General features: G+C 55.2%; 2 protein-coding genes and 1 long non-coding RNA gene across 5 annotated transcripts in view; 2 read left to right on the top strand and 1 right to left on the bottom strand.

Annotated features, from left to right (window-relative positions):
* The first annotated feature begins 627 nt into the window (after positions 1-627).
* ZP3 (zona pellucida glycoprotein 3) lies at positions 628-10627 on the top strand. Its single transcript, XM_047779804.1, has 8 exons — positions 628-980; positions 3337-3455; positions 5439-5542; positions 5618-5795; positions 5884-6001; positions 9442-9533; positions 9672-9799; positions 10396-10627. The coding sequence occupies exons 1-8, from the start codon at positions 672-674 to the stop codon at positions 10611-10613; spliced, it is 1266 nt and encodes a 421-aa protein (XP_047635760.1). The 5' UTR covers positions 628-671; the 3' UTR covers positions 10614-10627.
* On the bottom strand, positions 8763-19360 carry LOC125127171 (uncharacterized). The gene is made up of 4 exons (XR_007134881.1): positions 19294-19360; positions 18912-19021; positions 10346-12558; positions 8763-9200 (listed from the first exon to the last, which is right to left on the bottom strand). It is a non-coding gene; the product is annotated as an uncharacterized LOC125127171 (long non-coding RNA).
* Positions 19308-19499, top strand: part of DTX2 (deltex E3 ubiquitin ligase 2) — a 35360-nt gene continuing 35168 nt past the window's right edge. For 2 of the 3 annotated variants that reach the window (XM_047779803.1, XM_047779794.1), the window contains exon 1: positions 19308-19445. The gene's annotated coding sequence lies outside the window, so the exon portion shown is untranslated. The remainder of the gene's footprint in view (positions 19446-19499) is intronic. The other variant, XM_047779789.1, reaches the window with a different exon arrangement.

Genomic DNA, 19499 nt, shown 5'->3' with positions numbered 1-19499 from the left:
CCCCAGGGACCTGGGGCTCCAACAACTAACTCTGAGTTCTGGGGTTTTTCCCTCAAGCCCACCCGGTGCCGTCTCTACACCCCTGCCCCTCTGTTCACACCTCTGCCCGAACTGCCCTTCCCTCCTGCCTCCTGTAAAGTCGGCCAGGGGCCTCTAACATTCCCTGTTTCCTAGGAGACCTCCCGATGGAGGGGACGTCCCTGCATCTCTCATCGCCCTCTCCTCCTTTGTCAATCAGCGCCTTTCTCCTGGTGTCCCCCAGCAATCCAGGATGGCTCTTAGCTTCTTTCCTAGGGGATAAGGGCAAAGCCAGAGAAGGGTGGACACGGAGGGGTGGGAGCAGGGCAGAGGTGAGAGGTCACGATTGACCAGGCTAGCAGCCCATGCGTCTCACAATGTGAATACAAATCACTTGGGGGGACAGCAGAAAACCAGGTCTGACTCAGTCGGTCTGGGGGTGGGGGCGGTGAGTGTCAATGGTTCTAATGAGCTCCCAGGTGAGGCCGATCTTGCTGGACCGGGAGCCTCTTTAAGCAGCAAGGGCCTAGAGCCAACTGGATTGGCGGGGGAAGGGGGCGGCCCAGGTGTAAGTAGCCATCACCCAGGGTATAAAATGCCGGGGGTGGTGCCCGCCCAGTACCACTGGGGAGGGGAGTGGCCTTGTGAGTGCCATGGCGCTGAGCTGGAGGTTCTTCATCTGCTTTCTGCTCTGGGGAGGCACAGAGCTATGCAGCCCGCAGCCCGTCTGGCAGGACGAAGGCCAGCGCTTGAGGCCCTCGAAGGCGCCCACCGTGATGGTGGAGTGTCAGGAGGCCCAACTGGTGGTCATTGTCAGCAAGGACCTTTTCGGTACCGGGAAGCTCATCAGGCCTGCAGATCTCAGCCTGGGCCCTGCAAAGTGTGAGCCGCTGGTCTCTCGGGACACGGACACAGTGGTCAGGTTTGAGGTCGGGCTGCACGAGTGTGGCAGCAGCTTGCAGGTGAGGCTTGGGCCCCCTCCGCGGCCTTGGCTGTGATGGGCTGACGATGGGGAGTGGAGAGGCTGTCTGGGGATCCTTTTCCTTTCTGGGGCAGCATGGGTGGAGTAGCTGAGGCCGAAGCTGGGCCTCAATGGCACAGGGGGGTGGGCGGAGGTCCCGCCTCTTGTTGCCGAACTTGGGTAGTCTGGGTGAGGTCCAGGGGTGGCCGTGCACTTTGGGCCGGACTGGGCACCCCCACTCTGATTCCTGAGGATTTATGAGCCCCTGCGGGTATCCAAGAGCATTGTAGCTGTGGGGGGTGGGGGTACGATAGGATACCCAGTAGGTAGCCCAGCCCTGGCTCGAGCCCTAGAAACGTCTATGGAAGAGACCAACTTTACCACCTCAGCCCAGAAATCATTACAGAAAAAAACCCCTGTGTGTGCCTCGCCCTTGTTAATGGCTGGAAGCTTTGCACTAAAAGCGGTGCCGCGGGAGGGGGCAAAGGACATTGCGGTCCCCTGTGTTGAAGACGCTCCAAGTGGGTCATAGGTGGGGGGGATGTTTCCAGCTGGGGTGGGGGGGTGGCGGGTGCGGGGAGCGAGCTGAGTAACTCAGGCCAGACTCCCTCCTAAGGAGACGGGCGTGACTCGGGCCGCAAGGAAGTGCCTTGGAGTAAGGCAGGGCTGGACCGGGCCCAGCGGGACGCAGTTCCCTGGACCAGCGTTCCGTTGCCCCTTGCAGAGCCAGTCTCTCTCCATCATGTCCCCCGCTTCCCCCCGGCCCGGGACTCCAGCTCAGCTTGGGTAGAGTCCCGGTTTGAGCTCAGCCCCTGGGGTCCTCCTCTGGTCCAAGTATGGCCTCCAGGGCCGGCCTTGAAGCCTCCTGGCCCTTGTTTATCTGGGGAGAGGGTCAGAGAGGCCAGAGCTGCAGGAGTTAAGGAATTATTCTAACTTGGTCACGCCCAAACTTTGGGCATTAGAATCACCTGGAAAGCAGTTAAAAAATCCCAATTTCGGAGTTCCCGTTTCAGCTCCACAGTAAGGAAAGTGATTAGGATCCATGAGGATGCGGGTTTGATCCCTGGCCTTGCTCAGTGGGTTAAGGATCCCACATTGCTGTGAGCTGTGGTGTATATCACAGACATGGCTCAGATCCGGTGTTGCTGTGGCTGTGGTGTAGGCCAGCAGGTGCAGCTCCATTTCGACCCCTAGCCTGGGAACTTCCACATATGGCAGTTGAGGCCCTAAAAAAAAAAAAGCCTAATTCCCATATTAAATCAGAATGCAAGTGGGGGCAGACGTCAGTATCTCTAAGACGCCAGGGTGACCCTGACGTGGAGCACAGGCTGGTGATGCCTCTGCCGGGGGCAGCGCTGCCCCATCTCACTTAAGAATCACAGGGGCTGGGTGGCTTGTTGGGAAGCCTGTCAGGGCCCATGCTCAGTTTAATGATGTGCTGTTGTCTTGAAGAAAAAAAATTTTTTAACAGGTACACGTGCAGCATATGGAAGTTGCTGGGCTGGGCATTGAGTCAGAGCTGCATCTGCCACCATAGCATGGATCCTTAACCCACTAAACGAGGTCAGGGATCAAACTTGCATCCTCCTGGACACTATGTGGGGTTCTTAATGTGCTGAGCCACAGAGGGAACTCCTTGACTTTCTTTGCTTTTGAATAAGGAGCCCCACATTCCCACTTTGCCCTGGGGCCCACAAACACGCACCTGGTTCACCTGAGGCGCCCACTAATAGGCGGCTGGGCACCTGAGGCGCCCACTAATAGGCGGCTAGGACTTGCCCCGGAAGCCTGAGCAGGACAGGGCCAGGCAGGAAGACGCTGAGGGCCCCAGGTGATGCAAATGGCCCCAGTAGCACCTGCAGGTGCTCTTCCTGCCTCAGGCTACCGCAAAAGCAGCTTCCCCTTCTGTGAAGTGGGTTTGAGGCTAAGTCAGAAGGGGGAGGGCGGAGTTAAGTGTTAATTGCCGTAGCAATGAGTTAAAATTCCTGGAACTTTCTGGCCTCATTCTGGGGGCCTTTTTGGCCCCAGGCCTCACCTGGGAAAGGAAACTGTGTGTGTTGGGGGGTGATGCTGGCAGCCTGAGAAGGGAGCACACAGCCAGTGTCTCTGGTCCATTGGGCACTGCTCGGTGATGACGAGGCAAGGCGTTGATCCAGACCCCCTGCGGTGGTGTCACCCTTTTGGGGTGAAAGGAGATAGAGGTGGTGCCTGTCCTGGCTGTCTCCCGGGTCAGTGGCAAAGCGGGCTTTGAGCCCAGGGCCTGCATTCTCTCCACCTCCAGCAGCGTGCCCTCCCCTCTCTAGGGCACACCTGGGGCAGGTGATGCTGGCAGGGTTAACCCCTTCCCTTCCTTTCAGGTGACTGATGATGCTCTGGTGTACAGCACCTTCCTGCGCCATGACCCCCGCCCTGCAGGAAACCTGTCCATCCTGAGGACGAACCGTGCGGAGGTCCCCATCGAGTGTCACTACCCCAGGTCAGTGTGGCACGGGCCTTCACGGCCCCCCTGCAGAGGCCCCTCCGTGAGCACGTGGTCCTCCTGGCAGTGACGGGGTTGGGGGGGGGTGCTGGGGCTGTGGTTGCTGCCCTCAGTCCCGGTAGGAGTCCGGAGGCCAGTGGCCTTAACGGAGCCTCTGAAATCTGTCCAGCCCACAGCTGTCAGATGCGGCGGGACCGCCCGGCCCCAGCCCCCTCCGAGTTCAGAAATGGTCTTTCCATAGTGCAGGGGTGGGTTTTAGGCTCTGACTTTGGGCATCATCACCTGCTCTTGCCCCACGGCTTCCCTCTGTACCTGGGGGAGGGCGAGGGAGGCCCCAGCATGGGTCGCGTGCCCGTGAACGTGGGCATCAGGTGTGAGGAGGGAGCGAGTGGTTTAGAACCACAATGCCAGGCCCCAGGCTGCGTACTAAGGCCTTAATCCCCGTGTTCGCATCTGGGAGGGGGCAGGGGGTAGTGTGGTTACCACGGGGGCACCTGGGATGAGAACTGTGTGGAAGGGCTTCACAGAACAAGATGCTGGGAGGGGGCCTCAGACAGGTGGGCAGAGCCACATACACCTCAGAGGAGGGCCATGTGTCAACAGGAGGGGGCGCAGCCCAGGGCCCTTCCATAAGGAAAGGAGGGCAGATGGGCCGGAAAGGCCCAGCAGATCCAGCGAAGGGATCCAGGCTCACAAAGGTGGGCGTCCCTCTTAGGGACCAAGCAGAGTGGGTGAAAACGTCTCTCAACCCAGAAGGTCCTCTGGCTACTGGTGCAGAAGGTGGATGGGAGATGAGGGGGAGTTTTGATCCTTGGCAGCTGGTGTGTAGAGGGCGGACGGGACGGAGCCGAGAACTGGAAGCGGCCACGTGGAGGGGGAGGAGCCACGGGCGGATGCCCAGCTGCCCTCTTATGGGCCAAAAGGGCTGAAGCCCTCGTGGGACCACGCCTGTCTCCCACTTGAGGACGGCTCCACCTGGGGCCGAGCCGAGAACATTGGCTGGCCTGTCGTGATGGCCGTGGCCAGTGCTGGGCAGCCCACAGGCTGGGCAGCGCTATCCGAGTGCAGATACCTGAGGTCTGGCTCTCAGCAGATGGATCACCAGGGGCAGCTCTTCATGAGACCCCACAGGGTCAGCGGGGCGGACATCTGGAGATGCCAGCTGCTTCCAAGGGCCTTCCTGTCCTGGTAGGGGCTGTGTTTCACTGACCTCAAGAACCAGAGGACCTGGGAGTTCCCTTTGTGGCTCAGCAGTTAACGAACTTGACTCAGATCCATGAGGACGCAGGTTTGATCCCTGGCCTCCCTCAGTGGGTTAAGGATCTGGCATTGCTGTGAGCTGTAGTATAGGCCAAAGACCCGGCTCGGATCTGGTGTGGCTGTGGCATAGGCCGGTGGCTGCAGTTCTGATTTGACCCCTAGCCTGGGAACTTCCATATGCTGCAGGTGTGACCCTAAAAAGCAAAAAAATAAAAAGATAAATGCAGGTGGTCCTCTGGTTCTTTTTTTTTAATCTCTGAAGGACCCACCTGCAGAATCCTGAGCGGGAGTTCCCTTGAGGTGTAGTGGGTTAAGTATCCAGCGTTGTCACTGCAGCAGCTGCTGTGGGGAGGGTTTGATGGCCTGGCCTGGGAGCTTCCACGTGGCGTGGGCATGGCAATAAAGAATCGTGAGTGGGGCAGAGAGGGACAGCGCAAATCTGAGCCTCTAGGGGTAACGTGAGTGAGGCGTCAATGTGGACCTAGAAACCAAACTAGGTGTATCTGACGCTGCAACCCAGCCCTCCTCGGGGCTGGGAGGGATGGGCCTGCTTCCAGGTGTTGCATTTGGGAGGTTAAGGGTCAGGCTGAGACTGGAGGTGTCTGTCCAGCTTCCTGGCTGGGCTGTAGCTGAGGACTCGGCAATGAGATCCCCTCGAGCGAGGGGCCAGATTGGGGGGGGGCCCTGACCCAGGCGTGGGCAGCTACTCTTTGTTCCCAGGCAGGGCAACGTGAGCAGCTGGGCCATCCTGCCCACCTGGGTGCCCTTCAGGACCACGGTGTCCTCTGAGGAGAAGCTGGTGTTCTCTCTGCGCCTGATGGAGGGTGAGCAGCGAGGGCTGGGGTGGGGAGCCGGCAGGGGGCACTCTGGCAGCCCCTCACTTGGGCCGTGTCTTGCAGAAAACTGGAGTGCCGAGAAGATGATGCCCACCTTCCAGCTGGGGGACAGAGCCCACCTCCAGGCCCAAGTCCACACCGGCAGCCACGTGCCGCTGAGGCTGTTTGTGGACCACTGTGTGGCCACGCTGACACCGGACTGGAACACCTCCCCCTCTCACACCATCGTGGACTTCCACGGGTGAGGCTGGGCTACCTTTCTAAGGAACGCCTGTCATCAGAGGACCTTCGCCAGCATCCTGTAACTGTTGGACTTGTTCCCTTCAAAGCTGTCTCGTGGACGGTCTCACTGAGGCCTCATCTGCTTTCAAAGCACCTAGACCTGGACCAGAGACGCTCCAGTTCACCGTGGATGTGTTCCATTTCGCTAATGATTCCAGAAACACGGTAATGGCTTAATAGCCTAGAAGAAGGCTGAGCTTGTGGGGTCAGGCTGATTAGACTTCCTCGCAGGTGCTGTCCCCTTATTCGGTGACTTGGTAGCTCCCCTATCCTAGTCACTCTGCAGACTTAACACATAGATAAAAGTCATGAATTCTTGTGATCTTTGGGGAGGCACGGGTGATTTAAAAACCCTTAAGAGACCAGTAGAAAACCCATGGAGGATGGAGAGAGTTGGGGATCCTGAAAAGAGAACAAACCACGAGAATAGGAACCTGGGAGATACCACATCAAAGGAGTACCAACAGGGTAGCATCTGCTGACCAGGCCATGGACCTTGTCCTCACCATGGTTGGCGCGGCCAGAACCCCGATGGGCTGAGTCAAGGAGTTAAGAGCAGATGTCAGCTTTCCTGGAGGGTTTCTGGAAAGGCAAGGGAAGTGGTGTGAACTTTTCGTACTACGTAGCCTCTTGAACTTGCTCGTGGGTTTCCCAAAGTTGCTGATCTCGCCTAAGTGCATCCGCATCACAGGGAGGGCTTGTTGACAGACGGCTGCTCCACCCCGGGCTTCAGAGTTTGGTTCGGTAGGTCTGGGGTGGAGCCTGGACTCTGCATTCCTAACGAGTCTCCAGGTGCTATTGCTACTGCTGCTGCTCTAGGGGGTCCCCCCTCCCACCCTTGAGAACCACTAAGCTAGAAGGCCCAACTTGACTCAATGGAGTGGGGGTAGGGAGCAAAGCTGTGCACAGTTGGTGACGGCTGGGGCAGGAAGTACAGGTACGACTGGCCTCTAGCCAGAAAGTGCTGATAGGATCTTAGAAACAAAATCAAGAAGCTTTTTAAGTTTCTCAAGAGAGTGGAAGGATGGAAAGTATGGAAAAGCTGCTCAGAAAGGAGTAGTCTCCAAAGCAGGGATTTTCAGCTCTGCCTGTGCTACGTCCTCTCTCCCAGCAGTTCTGTTCTGAGAATGGAAGGTAGACAGAAACACGGGCACAACTGAAGCTGCTGGGAGAGGTCCTGGAGCTCTTCGGTGGCAGGTCCTGGGTTCAGTGAGGCTGGGGATAATGGAGAGTAGATTCAGAAAGTGTCCTGGTCCCCAGATTGGTGACCTTGTGGGCCCTAAGGTTGGGGTAGGGAGTCAAGGAGGTCTGGGGTGGGGAAGAAGGGAATGAGGCTCACACAGGTGCTGGCCATCAGAACAGGGGACATCGGAACTGGCTTCTATCTCCAGGGGTAGGTGGTAATTAAGACGGACAATTTTTTTTTTTTTTAATTTTCTCCTCAGGGCACCCATGGCATATGGAGGTTCCCAGGCTAGGGGTCAAATCGAAGCTACAGCTGCCGGCCTACACAACAGCCACAGCAATGCTGGGTCCGAGCCACATCTGCGACCTACACCACAGATCACAGCAATGCTGGATTCTTAGCCCAAAGAGTGAAGCCAGGGATCAAACGTGCATCCTCATGGATATTAGTTAGATGTGTTCCCACTGAGCCACAATGGCAACTCCCAGATGGACAATCCTGATCAGTGGAAGGCAGCCTGAGCTCTGGGCAGGCTCTCCCTCAAAGGTGGGTGGCTTGGCTGACAGCACTCAAGGGAGAAGGGAACCCTTATTCAAAAACTGATGGGAGTTGCCGCTGTGGCACAGTGGGTTAAGGATCTGGTGTTGTCTCTGAGGCAGTGTTGGTTTGATCCCATGCCCAGTGCAGTGGGTTAAGGACCTGGTGTTGCTGCAGCTGTGGCAGAGGTCACAGCTCAGCTTCTGATTTGATCCCTGGCCTGGGAACTTGCATGCTTTGGGTGTGGCCATTTTATTTTTTAAATTACTTAATTATAGTTGAACAACAATCACCACAACCAAATTTTACAGCATGTCCATCCCAAACTCTCAATGCATCCCCCCACCCCCCAACCTGTCTCCTTAGGAAACCATGTTTTTCAAAGTCTGAGTCTGTGTCTGTTCTGCAAAGAAGTTCATTGTGTCCTTTTTTTAGATTGCACAGGTTACTGTTAGCATTTGATGTTGGTGTCTCATTGTCTGACTGACTTCACTTAGCGTGATAGTTTCTAGGTCCATCCATGCTGCTACAAAGGCTATTATTTCTTTCCTTTTAACGGCTGAGTAATACTCCATTGTGTATATGTACCACATCCTCTTGATCCACTCCTTTTTCATGGACATTTAGGTTGTTGCCATGTCTTGGCTGTTGAAAATAGTGCTGCAGTGAACATTGACTACATGTCTTTGTGAGTCGTGGTTTTATCTGGAGAGATGCCCAGGAGTGGGATTGCTGGATCAAATGGTAGTTCTATGTTTAATTTTCTGAGGAACCTCCATACTGTTTTCCACAGTGGTTGCACCCATTTACATTCCCACCAACAGTGTAATAGGGTTCCTTTTTCTCCAGCACTTACTGCTTGCAGACTTTTTGATGATGGCCATTCTGGCCAGTGCAAGGTGGTACCTCATGGCGGTTTTGATGTGCATTTCTCTAATAATGAGTGTTATTGAACATCTTTTCATGGGCCTTTTGGCCATCTGTATGTCTTCTTGGGAGGGAAGAAAAAAAACCTGCTACAGAATCTGAGGCCCCAGTTGGCATCAGAAATATGTACTGGGGGAGCTCCCTGGTGGCCTTGTTGTTAGGACTCAGTGCTCCCACTGACATGGCCCAGGTCTGATTCCTGGTCTGGAAACTGAGATCCTACATCAAGCTGCTGCATGCTGTGGCAAAAAAAAAAAAAAAGGGAAAAAAATATTCTGGGAAGAAGTTGAGGGTGAAAGCGGTTCCCTCCTTGGAATCAGGACACTATAAAAGGACCCTTTTCTGTTGGGGCAGATAGAAGGCAGGCAGCTGGGAGTGCCTCCTGGCTCATTGGAGTCACCAAATTGGTTTCCCTGCTGGCGCTTTCAGCCACTAGGTGGTGGCCAAGGTGTGCGGGTCTGCAGAAGGCTTCGGCAAAGGTGGTGGAACTTCAGGGCCTTTGCAGAGTTGGTGGCGGGGCGTCGGACCCTAAAGAATGAAAAGGGACTTCTGGATGTGGGTGCCTTTGCCAAGAGCCCTCGGGCTGACCTGAGCTCTGGTTTTGTCAAATTCCCTTCCTCCCGTTGGGTCGGGTGGGGTTTCGGCCCCTTCGGGCTTGATCCTTGTCTCTGAAATTGAGCTTCAGTGGGTCCAGCAGAGGGTGAGTGAGGCCTGCTGGGTGATCAGACAAGTTTAAGAAAAAGTTAAGGGAATAAGGGGGACAGGTTCCAATTCAGAATCCAGTTTGCTACTTGCTATGAAGTTCTGGGCACGTTAACCTGCAAACCTCCATTGTCCCATCTCTAAAGTGGGGTTCCTCTCCCCCCACCAAGGGCTGTGAGGGGTCTATGTAACAGGGCTTTTCGTCACTGCACCACCTAGGACTCTGCCTCCTCATCGCTGCTCTCATTTCCAGATCTATATCACCTGCCATCTGAAGGTCACTCCGGCTGACCGAGTCCCGGACCAACTCAACAAAGCCTGTTCCTTCAGCAAGTCCTCCAACAGGTGAGGAGGCCACACTGGACAGGACTGGGTGGAAAAGCTGACCAGCCACCACTGCGTGTGTGCCCCCAGTGTGCTCACACCCAGCCCACCGCCTCTTGTGGGCAACACAGCCGTCTGACCCTGGTCCTTCCCTCTCAGGTGGTCCCCGGTGGAAGGGCCTGCTGTTATCTGTCGTTGCTGTCACAAGGGGCAGTGTGGTATCCCAGGCCTTTCCAGGAAGCTGTCTATGCCGAAGAGACAGCATGCTCCCCGCAGTCGCAGGCATGGTAGGTCCCGGGAGGGCCCTGGGGCTATTGCCCTCCCCTCGGTCTAGGGGACCTGCTGTCATTTCAGGGGGACACTCTTTGCCCTTGTCCCCCATTTAAAGGCTTACTCTGGGGGACGCAGTCTTGGGGCTAAGGAGGAGGGGCCCCAAGCCCTTACCCTGGTGTGGGCCAGGGCAGCTCTGCAGCCATCTTGGAGTTAGGTTTACTTATTTTAGGGTCGCACCCACGGTATATGGAGGTTCCCAGGCTAGGGGTTGAGTCAGAGCTGTAAGTACTGGCCTACACCACAGCCACAGCAACTTGAAATCTGAGCTGCGTCTGTGACCTACACCACAGCTTGTGGCAACACCAGATCCTTAACCCACTGAGCAAGGCCAGGGATCGAACCTGCATCCTCAAGGATGCTAGTCAGGTTCGTTAACCACTGAGCCACGACAGGAACTCCCATCCTGGAGTTCTGACCCATCATCAGGGGTATGGGAGAAAAATGCCCCTGTTAGAACAAAGCTACAGGTTCAGCCCACTGAGCAGAACAGAAGCCCTAACCTGGTTCCTGGTCGGGGACTGTGGTGACCACTGGATGTCTGGTCTTGCAGTGACAGATGAAGCAGATGTCACAGTGGGGCCTCTGATCTTCCTGGGCAAGACGAGTGACCACGGTGTGGAAGGGTCCACCTCCTCCCCCACCTCGGTGATGGTGGGCTTGGGCCTGGCCACCGTGGTGACCTTGACTCTGGCTACCATTGTCCTGGGTGTCGCCAGGAGGCGTCGGGCTGCTGCCCACCTTGTGTGCCCCGTGTCTGCTTCCCAATAAAAGGAGAAACATGACCTCTGGGGTGTGGCTTAGCGATGAGACGGGGTGGGCGGTGTGTGAGCTGGGAGTGGCTGTGGCGGGGGGGGGGGCACGGGGGGGACTAAAGGCCTGTGGGTTCAAGCAGTGACGTCTACCCACAGCTGGGCCTCCAGGGAGTCTATACAGCAGGGAAGCCGGGTTGGTCTGTGAAGACAGGCCTGCATTTTCCTGGCTTTGGGCAGCCCCTCCTTCCTTGGGCCAGGGCTCATCGTGCCGTGGGAAACTCGGCTTCCCGTTGCCAAGGAGGCCGAGATGAGAGGTGCTGGGGGCTCAAGGGGGGTTGCCCTTCCAGCCTCACTTGTAGGTGAAGATCACCTTCCCTGTGGCACCTGAGGTTTGCTTGTCAGCCACTGTGAGGCCGAGAGTCCCCAAAGACAAAGCGGGGCGGGTTCTTGCGGGGCACGGCTGTTCGGCATCAAGGCATTGGCGTCAAACGACCCCTCAGTAATTCAGAGCAGGGCTTGATGTGATTCGGGGTCTCAGAAGTACAGGAGGGCCCAGGTCCTTGCCCCTCAAGTGTGGTTTTGTGAACACCCTTGGGCTTCACCCGGGGATGGTGGGAAAGGCAGCACTTGGGGCCCCATCCCAGACCTAAGAATCTGCATCTTAACTAAATGCCCACTTGACTTGGTTCAGGTGTGTGAAGGGCACTGAGCCATGGGATTTGGATCAAGAAGGAATCCTGCCCCCCAAGCAGGTGTGCCGTGTAAGGGAGGAATGATGCGGGGGTAAGAGGGGTGGGCTTCCTGGAGGTGGAGATCCTGGAGTAACTCCTTCAAGAAGGAGCAGGTCTTTCCTGGGCAAAAGGGGCGAGGTGGGTGTGGAGGGAGGAGAGGACGAGAAGACCGTGTGCTCTGGGGGCACAGAGGGGCCTGGCTGTCCAGGAACGGGGGGAGTGGGGAGGGGGGCCTCCTAGCGCTGATCACATGAAAAACGAGCCGCGGGAGGGCTGAGTGCCACGGACGGACCATCCCTGCCAGGCTTTGGGTTTCAACGCCTCTTCAAGGAAATGGAACTCAAAGCCTCTGGCCAGGGCCAGCATTACCAGACCCTTGTTGCCCACCCCTCTCTATGTAATGCCCCCTCCCCACCTTGAACAGCCTGGCCTACTCCTTGCCCCCTGTAGGAAAGGCGTGTGGTCCATTCCTCGCCCTGCTTCTAGAGGCCCCCAACCAGCAAGGGGATCATAAGACCCCTCTTTCCCCAACCAACCAGCAGGTGTATCCTGAGCCCTCTCTGCTCCCTGGGCGATAAAAACAGACTTGATCCCACACTCAGTGTCAGCTCTGTCTGATTATCAGGAAGTCAGCCTGCTGTGTTCACATCGCCTCTTGCTTCAATAAGCGTGTCTGTTCTTCACCTTGTCTTGAATCTGGAAATTCTTCTTCTGGCCCACGTGCCCAGACCACGACATCAGGGAGATCAACAGAGCAGCAGAGTATGGCCTGGAGGCGGAGCGAAAGCCAGCTGGCTCCCTGCCCCTGCTAGGTTGGCAGGTCGCTTCACCTGTAAGATTAGACTGGCTGGGGGCTGAGTGTGAGTAGAGGATTGGTGGAACCCTGGCTCACGCAGCAGGACCCTGGGCCAGGGGGTCCGTCTCCCATCATCCCCCACCCCAGCTCCACCCTTGCCTGAGCCTCTTTCCTCCTGCTCGCATCCTTCTGTTTGACACGGGGGATTCGACTTCAGGCTGATGGTGAGGCTTCATAGGGCACTTGGAAGGCAGCTGCCCTATGAGCAAAGGCCTCTCCAAGGCCCTGCCCCCCCCTCGCCCTGGGGGACTGTCCCGCCTGCAAACACCCATCTGTTACTTGCCCTCTTGTTCCTGGGTGTTGCAACATCTGGGGAACTCGTCTCTCATTCAACTTCTGCTGTCCTCAGCAGAAAGAGGAAGTGGCTGGGTCTGCTGTGGGGAGGAAGCGTGTGTGACCTTGAGTGTCAGCCCCAGCCAGCTGCAGGTGGGCCTCGGTGCCACGGGACGTCAGCCGCAGGCTGGGTGGAAAGGCAGCTCCCGGCTGTAGTGTCAGGGACCCTGCCTTCCTGCCTCCTGGTGGAGCTTCAGTGGGACAGGGAGGATGGGGGCGGGCACACTGATGGTCGAGGTGGCCTCTTTTCCTGGTGTTTGGAGGAGCTCCTGTTACATCCTGTGAAACTCTGCAGGAATCGACACTTGGAAGATTTAACACTGCACCCCAAATCACACGGCACAGCCTGTGGGCTCCACCCGTGCCCTGTTTACCTTCCTAGGAAATCCCACATGCCACCCACCCAGACCAGACTGTAGCCCTGGCCCATGGCTGTTGCTCCATGGTAAAAAGTTGGGAGAAAAAAAAAGACAAAATTTGGCCTTCCTATGATAGCCTGGGGGAAAAAAGGAGATGTTAAGGTATGGCAAATGAGCCATGAAGAAAAAGTAAAATCATGATCAGAGAAACAAGATTAAAATGTGTCAAAGATCCTGTTTTAGCTCATTCATTGAGGGAAACTGCAAGATATTAAAAAAAGGTTCAAAGGAGATTCCAGGAGTTCCCTGGTGGCCCCATGGGTTAAGGATCTGACACTCTCACTGCTGTGTCTTGGGTGGTCTCTCTGGCACAGGTTCAATCCCTGGCCCAGGAACTTCCACATGGCCTCAGGCACAGCCAAAACAGAAAAAAGAGAATCGAAAAAACAGACTTACAAAGGCAAGCAAGAATGGAGACCTGAATTTGCTGATAGGAGCAAAAATGGCTTCCACAGACAAATCAATTACATCTCTATGGAAAAGAGTCATTTGCATTACGATCAGTTTTGTAAAATACCTTAGTCATAGCCTAGGAAAGGCACAGACTCATAGAATCAGATAATCTGGAAGGGTGCTAGAGAACACCTACTAATCTTTTTGCCTCTTTCTTTTAGGTTTAAGGATCCAGCTGTGGTGTAGGTGGCAGCCGTGGCTCGGATTCAGTGTGGCTGTGGTATAAGCCAGCAGCTGTAGCTCCGATTTGACCCCTAGCCTGGGAACGCCCATATGCCACAAGTGCAGCCCTTAAAATAAAAAACCAAACTTCTCCAGGATTTCCCATGCAGCTCAGTGGGTTAAGGATCTGGCAGTGCCCTTGCTGCAGCTCAGGTTGCTGCTGGGGCGTGGGTTTGATCGCTGGCCCAGGATGGCTGCATGCTGTGGGCGTGGCCAAAAACCCCAAACTTCTGCAATGAATTAACTGTGAGGACACGTCAGTTATTTCAGACTGGCAGCAAGGGAAGCAGCAAGAAGGATGAAGCAGTTCATTAAACCATGTTGCAAGGGACCGGGACTTAGACAAGACGATGCTGTCAGGGCAGACTGCTTCCCTCCAAAGGGCTACAAAGCCATCGCACTTGTGTTGGCCGTGTAGGTCACACCTGGGTCCTGAGCGAGCGCCATCGCCCAGAGGTGCCAGGTGCTATTAGTCAGAAATAATGAGCAAGGCAGCTGCGGCTTCTACTCCGATGAGCCCTCAGAGTGGCAGAGGGAGGCTGATTAGCTGAGACACCAAGCAACACCACTCTGCCTTTCCAAGCAACACATTGGCCAGTGCCTGAGACCCTCAGCAGCGTCGATGGGCTCCAGCGGCTTAGCCTTTTCCCAGGTTAACGTTGATCTTTTCTTGCTTCAGGGTGAGCCGTGGGCTGGTTCCAGGATAGGAACCTCTGGAAGCAGTAAATGCTGGAATGGAGTTGAAGGACTTTTTCTTTTTTTTTGGCTTTTTGCCATTTCTAGGGCCACTTCTGCGGCATATGGAGGTTCCCAGGCTAGGGGTCTAATCGGAGCTGTAGCCGCCAGCCTACACCACAGCCAGAGCAACGTGGGATCCGAGCTGCATCTGCGACCTACACCACAGCTCACGGCAATGCTGGATCCTTAACCCACTGAGCAAGGCCAGGAATCGAACCCGCAACCTCATGGTTCCTAGTCGGATTCGTTAACCACTGAGCCATGACGGGAACTCCAAGGACTTTATTTTTCAATCTAAATTCCTGTGGCCACTAACAGCCACTTCTTTCCTGGGCCACATTTATCCTCAGCTGCTTGGGAGCCCTGGAAGGCCCATGGGTGGCAGAAATGAGACCTTTGAGATCTTAAAAAAATTCTCCCGGAGTTCCTGTTGTGGCTCAGTGGTAACGATCCCAACTAGTATCCATGAGGATGAGGGTTCGATCCCTGGCCTCGCTCAGTGGGTTAAGGATCCAGGGTTGCTATGGCTGTGGTGTAGGCCGGCAGCTGCAGCTCCGATTCAACCCCGAGCCTGGGCACCTCCATATGCTGAGGGTGCGGCCCTAAAAAGACAAAACCCCAAAACCCCAACCAAACACACACACACACATAGGTGCCCATTCTACTCTAACCCTTTGCTCTGAAAGTTCCTTTTTCACTTGACAGATCGTGGCCGCAAGTTCCCTCAGCACCCTCTGTGAGTCTTCCTCAGTCTTTCCAGCTTCCGCCTTAACCAGGCCCTTTCCTGGGGAATTGTTGCGGATCCTATGCTGTGTATATTGGCTAAAAGTTCTGTTTGCAAGTGGTCGATCCAGTTTCCCTCATTTCCAGCTTCCTGAGGGACATCCTGCTGCAGCCTAAGAACAGAGGGCACGCACGCTCTCCTGTCCCCAAATTCAAAGTCCCTGTCCCCCATTCTCCCTCGTGCTGCTGCCCTATTTTGCTGCTTTTCACAACTGGAACTCTATTTTCCCCCAAATAAAAATAGTCTTTCTTTTCAGGTTGTAAAAATGGAAACCATTCATTGGGACACACTCAGATGCAACAGGAAAAGTACAAAAGAGAGTAACTATCACCTGCTATTCCTGCCCCTCGGATGTCACCCTGGTGGCTGGTGCCCTCTCAGGCGCACAAGGCCACGGGCATCCTTATGTAAGTGGCATCATTCCCCACCAGTGGGTTTATCCTCTGGTGCCCCCTCCGCCCCCTGCCCCTGTGTGCAGAACACAAAGACTGCTGGCGGAAGAGCTGTCCATACCCCCGACTGCATCCCCAACCTTCACGACCTCAGCTCCTGCCTCTCGGTGGAAACCACTGAGTGGTCACCAATGGCCTTCCTGTTACTAAGTTTGGGACCTGTTTGGACATCAGCAGCTCGACTGAGAAACAAGAGAGAGCCCCAGACTGGGAGGCAGGAACCCTGGCTCTGGGATGGACGCCCTTGCCGGGGACCAGCTGGCTGGGCCTCTCAGAAGCAGCCACTGGGTGCCCCCTTGGTGGAACCCTCCCTTTGGTTCCCTGCCTTCCTGCTCGCCGGCCCAGCCTCTTCCCCGGACAGTCCTAGCTCGCCTCCGTTCTTCCAAAGTCAGCATTCCCAACCTTTTCTTTTCTGCGGTCTTCCCAGCTGATCTCGATTTCATGCCCTGTGACTCCAAAATCCTCATCTCCAGCCTGTTTTCTGCCTCCCCCACCTCACACTCAACGTGGGAGGTTGACCAACTGACCTCCCACTTTTCTCGCATTTTCTACCTCACGGGAGGATGCTCCCAGGCACCCCGTCTTCCAGACCATGTCCCTGCTTCTGCATCTTCCCTGCCTCGGCGGCCCCCCTCCCAGCTCCCACGCTGGTCCTCAACCTTGACCCCCCCAATCCTCCCCCAGAGCCCCAGCCCTCTAGGTTCCAGAACCTTCCCGGCCAGCTTCTCACCACTGTTCTACCTGTTTTGAGGGTCTAGGTGTGTGTGCAGTGGGGTTTTAGACCCTATCGATCTAGTATTTCACTGAGGAAAAAGGAAACACTTAAGAAAATATCTTTTTGGCGTTCCCGTCATGGTTCAGTGGTTAACGAATCCAACTAGGAACCATGAGGTTGTGCATTTGATCCCTGGTCTCGCTCAGTGGGTTGGGGCCTCGCTCAGTGGGTTGGGGATCCAGTGTTGCTATGAGCTGTGGTGTAGGTCGCAGATGCAACTTGGATCCCCTGTTGCTGTGGCTGTGGTGTAGGCTGGCAGCTACAGCTCCCATTAGACCCCTAGCCTGGGAACCTCCACATGCTGCAGGAGTGGCTCTAGAAAAGGCAGAAAGACCAAAAAAAAAAAAAAAATCTTTTGGGTATTGAAAGGATTTTCTTTTTTTCTTTTGGTCTTTTTAGGGTTGCACCTGCAGTGTATGGAGGTTCCCAAGCTAGGGGTCCCATTTGAGCTGTAGCTACTGGCCTACACCAGAGCCACAGCCATGCCAGATCCAAGTGGCGTCTGAGACCTACACCACAGCTCAGAGCAACGCTGGATCCTTAACCCACTGAGCAAGGCCAGGGATCAAACCTGCGTCCTCATGGATGCTAGTCAGGTTCCTGAACCATTGAGCCACAAAGGGAACTCCTGAAAGGCTGTTCTAAGGCTTCAGACCATTTCGTCCGTGCCACCCCCCATTCCCTGCAATGAGGCCGGTCACATGGGGGTGCTTGAGTCTGGAGTTAGACGCTCCCTCCGTATAAAGACCAGCTCTGCCACCTGTCATCTATGTGGCCTCGGACACCTTGCTCAAGCTCTGTGCCTCAGTGTCTGCATCTTTGAAATGGGGCTGATGATGGAGAGGATTCCGTGAGGCGATACATGCCAAGTGCTTGGGGCCTGCTTCAGAAATGCTGTAGGTGATTATGGCTGAGAAAAGACTCTGAGAGGGGACGGGAAGTGGCCCCATCCTAAAGCGTAGCCACTGCAGTCGTCTAGCATAAAGCACTGGTAAAATGCTATCCTTCATTTCCTGAGAGAGGGCTGGTTCCAGGCATAATTGGGAGACTCAGGCTTTGTGTCTCTAAGTCAGCTCCTGGGTGGTGAGGCGTCCCAGTCCAGGGTATGAGAAACTGGGCCTGCTGTGTGCTCCTTCCCTTCCTTCACTAGCCTTTGGCAGGTCAGTCCCCCTGGACCCCCCTCCTCTTTTATAAAATGAAATGTTTGCATTGAAGGCTGGGAGAGGGCTCTTTTGCCATCTCCAGCGGTCTGAATCTTCCTCAAATCCCTGAAAGTCTGAGTGACATTAGGTTATGTATGAATACCTTTTTCCCCCTCTTAAGGCTACACCCGCGGCATATGGAAGTTCCCAGGCCAGGGGTCGAATCGCAGCTGCAGGTGCCGGCCTACCCCACAGCCACAGCCATGACAGATCCTTGACCCACTGAGCAAGGCCAGGGATTGAACCTGTGTCCTCCTGGATACTCGTCTGGTTCACAATCCACTGAGCCACAGTGGGAACCCCTATGTAAGGCTACTTAATTGGAGTCCAAGATTCAGAGGACTTCGAACCTCCAGGAACATATGCAAAACATCTGTGTGGGAGTTCCCACGGTGGCTCAGTGGATTACAGACCTGAAATTGTCTCTCCGAGGATGGGGATTAGGTTGCTGGCCTCACTCAGTGGGTTAAGGATCTGGAGTGGCTGCCAGCTGCAGCATAGGTGGCAGATGTGGCTCGGATCCACAGATGTTGCTGTGGCTGTGGCATAGGCTGCAGCTGCAGCTCTCATTCAACTCCCAGCCCGGGAACATCCATGTGCCGTAGGTGCAGCTGTAAAAAGAAGAATAATTTCTGTGTGCATACACACGTGTGAACACAGCCGGGAATTTTTCTGGGAACAGCTTTCTTCAGCTTTGTAAAGAAGGTCTGTAATACTGAAAGATCAATCACCAGCCTGGTTTAGACCTCATCGCCTTTGACCTGGACGACAACAACAGCCTCCAAACCGGTCTCCCCACTCCATTCCATATCCTCTACCTGCCACAAGGGTATCCTATTTTTTTTTTTTTACTGCACCTGAAGCATATGGACGTGCCTGGGCCAGAAACTGAATCCAAGCCTCAGCTGTAACCTATGTCACAGCTCTGGCAACACCAGATCCTTAACCCACTGCGCCATAATGGAAACTCCCCACAAGGGTATCCTTTCATTATTTATTTTTGTCTTTTTAGGGCCACATCTGAGGCATATGGATGTTCTCAGGCTAGGGGTCCAGTCGGAACCACAGCTGCCAGCCTATGCCACAGCCACAGCAACGTGGGATGCGAGCCGAGTCTGTGACCTACACCACATCTCACAGCAAAGCTGGATCCTTAACCCACTAAGTGAGGCAGGGATCAAACCCATATGCTCATGGATGCTAGTCATGTTCGTTAACTGCTGAGCCACGATGGGAACTCCCTTTTTTTTTTTTTTAAAGGGTATCCTTTTAAAATGCAATGCTTTAAAACAAACTTAGAGTTACCAAAGAGGAAAGGAGGGGGAGGGATAAATTAAGCGTCTACTCACCCTTTGCCTTCGCCAAACAGAACTTTTCACTGCTTCCTGAATGCATAGGTCACCTTCAAATCTTTCATCCTTTGCAAGGGTAGTCCATCTGGCAAATCCTCCTATAGGGGCTTCAAAATCCAATTCAGGTGTCACCTCCTCTGGGATGTCCTCCTGATCCGTCCCTGCCCCCAGTAGGTACTCCTCTCTATGCTCTCACTCCTTTATTACATTTATCATATTATATTGTAGTTGTGGGTTTAAGTGGCTGTTTCGCTAACTCGATAGTAAGCTCTTCTGGGAGAGCTACCCCCACAACAGGTGCATATCGTGTTCAGCCCCGCCCCCGCGGCCCCGCTGGAACTACATTTCCCAGAAGGCCCAGCGTCCTGGGCATGCGCACCGGAACGCAAGGAAGCTGCGACGCCGAGTTTCACTCAGGCTGCCTTCTCCTTAGAGTGGGAGCTACAGCCGGAGCTGTGCCCAGGCCGAGCCGGAGCCGCAGCCTGAGTGCGGCGGTGTCTTTCGCCTCCCCTCTCTCCCTCCTCAGCCTCGGTGAGAGGGGCGGGCAGGCCACCTGCTCCCTCGACAGGGCTAGGGTCCCGGTGA

The sequence above is a fragment of the Phacochoerus africanus genome, chromosome 5 (genome assembly GCF_016906955.1).
Source record: "Phacochoerus africanus isolate WHEZ1 chromosome 5, ROS_Pafr_v1, whole genome shotgun sequence".
In the NCBI taxonomy this organism is placed as follows: Eukaryota; Metazoa; Chordata; class Mammalia; order Artiodactyla; family Suidae; genus Phacochoerus; species Phacochoerus africanus.
Note: the sequence above shows the minus strand (reverse complement) of the source record. Positions and strands in the feature narration are given on the sequence as shown.

Coding starts and splice junctions, on each gene's coding strand:
- ZP3 (XM_047779804.1), top strand. CDS start 672: ATGGCGCTGAGCTGGAGGTTCTTCATCTGCTTTCTGCTCTGGGGAGGC. Junction 5,796..5,883: donor ACCATCGTGGACTTCCACGG/GTGAGGCTGGGC, acceptor TTCCCTTCAAAG/CTGTCTCGTGGACGGTCTCA. Junction 9,800..10,395: donor TCCCCGCAGTCGCAGGCATG/GTAGGTCCCGGG, acceptor CTGGTCTTGCAG/TGACAGATGAAGCAGATGTC.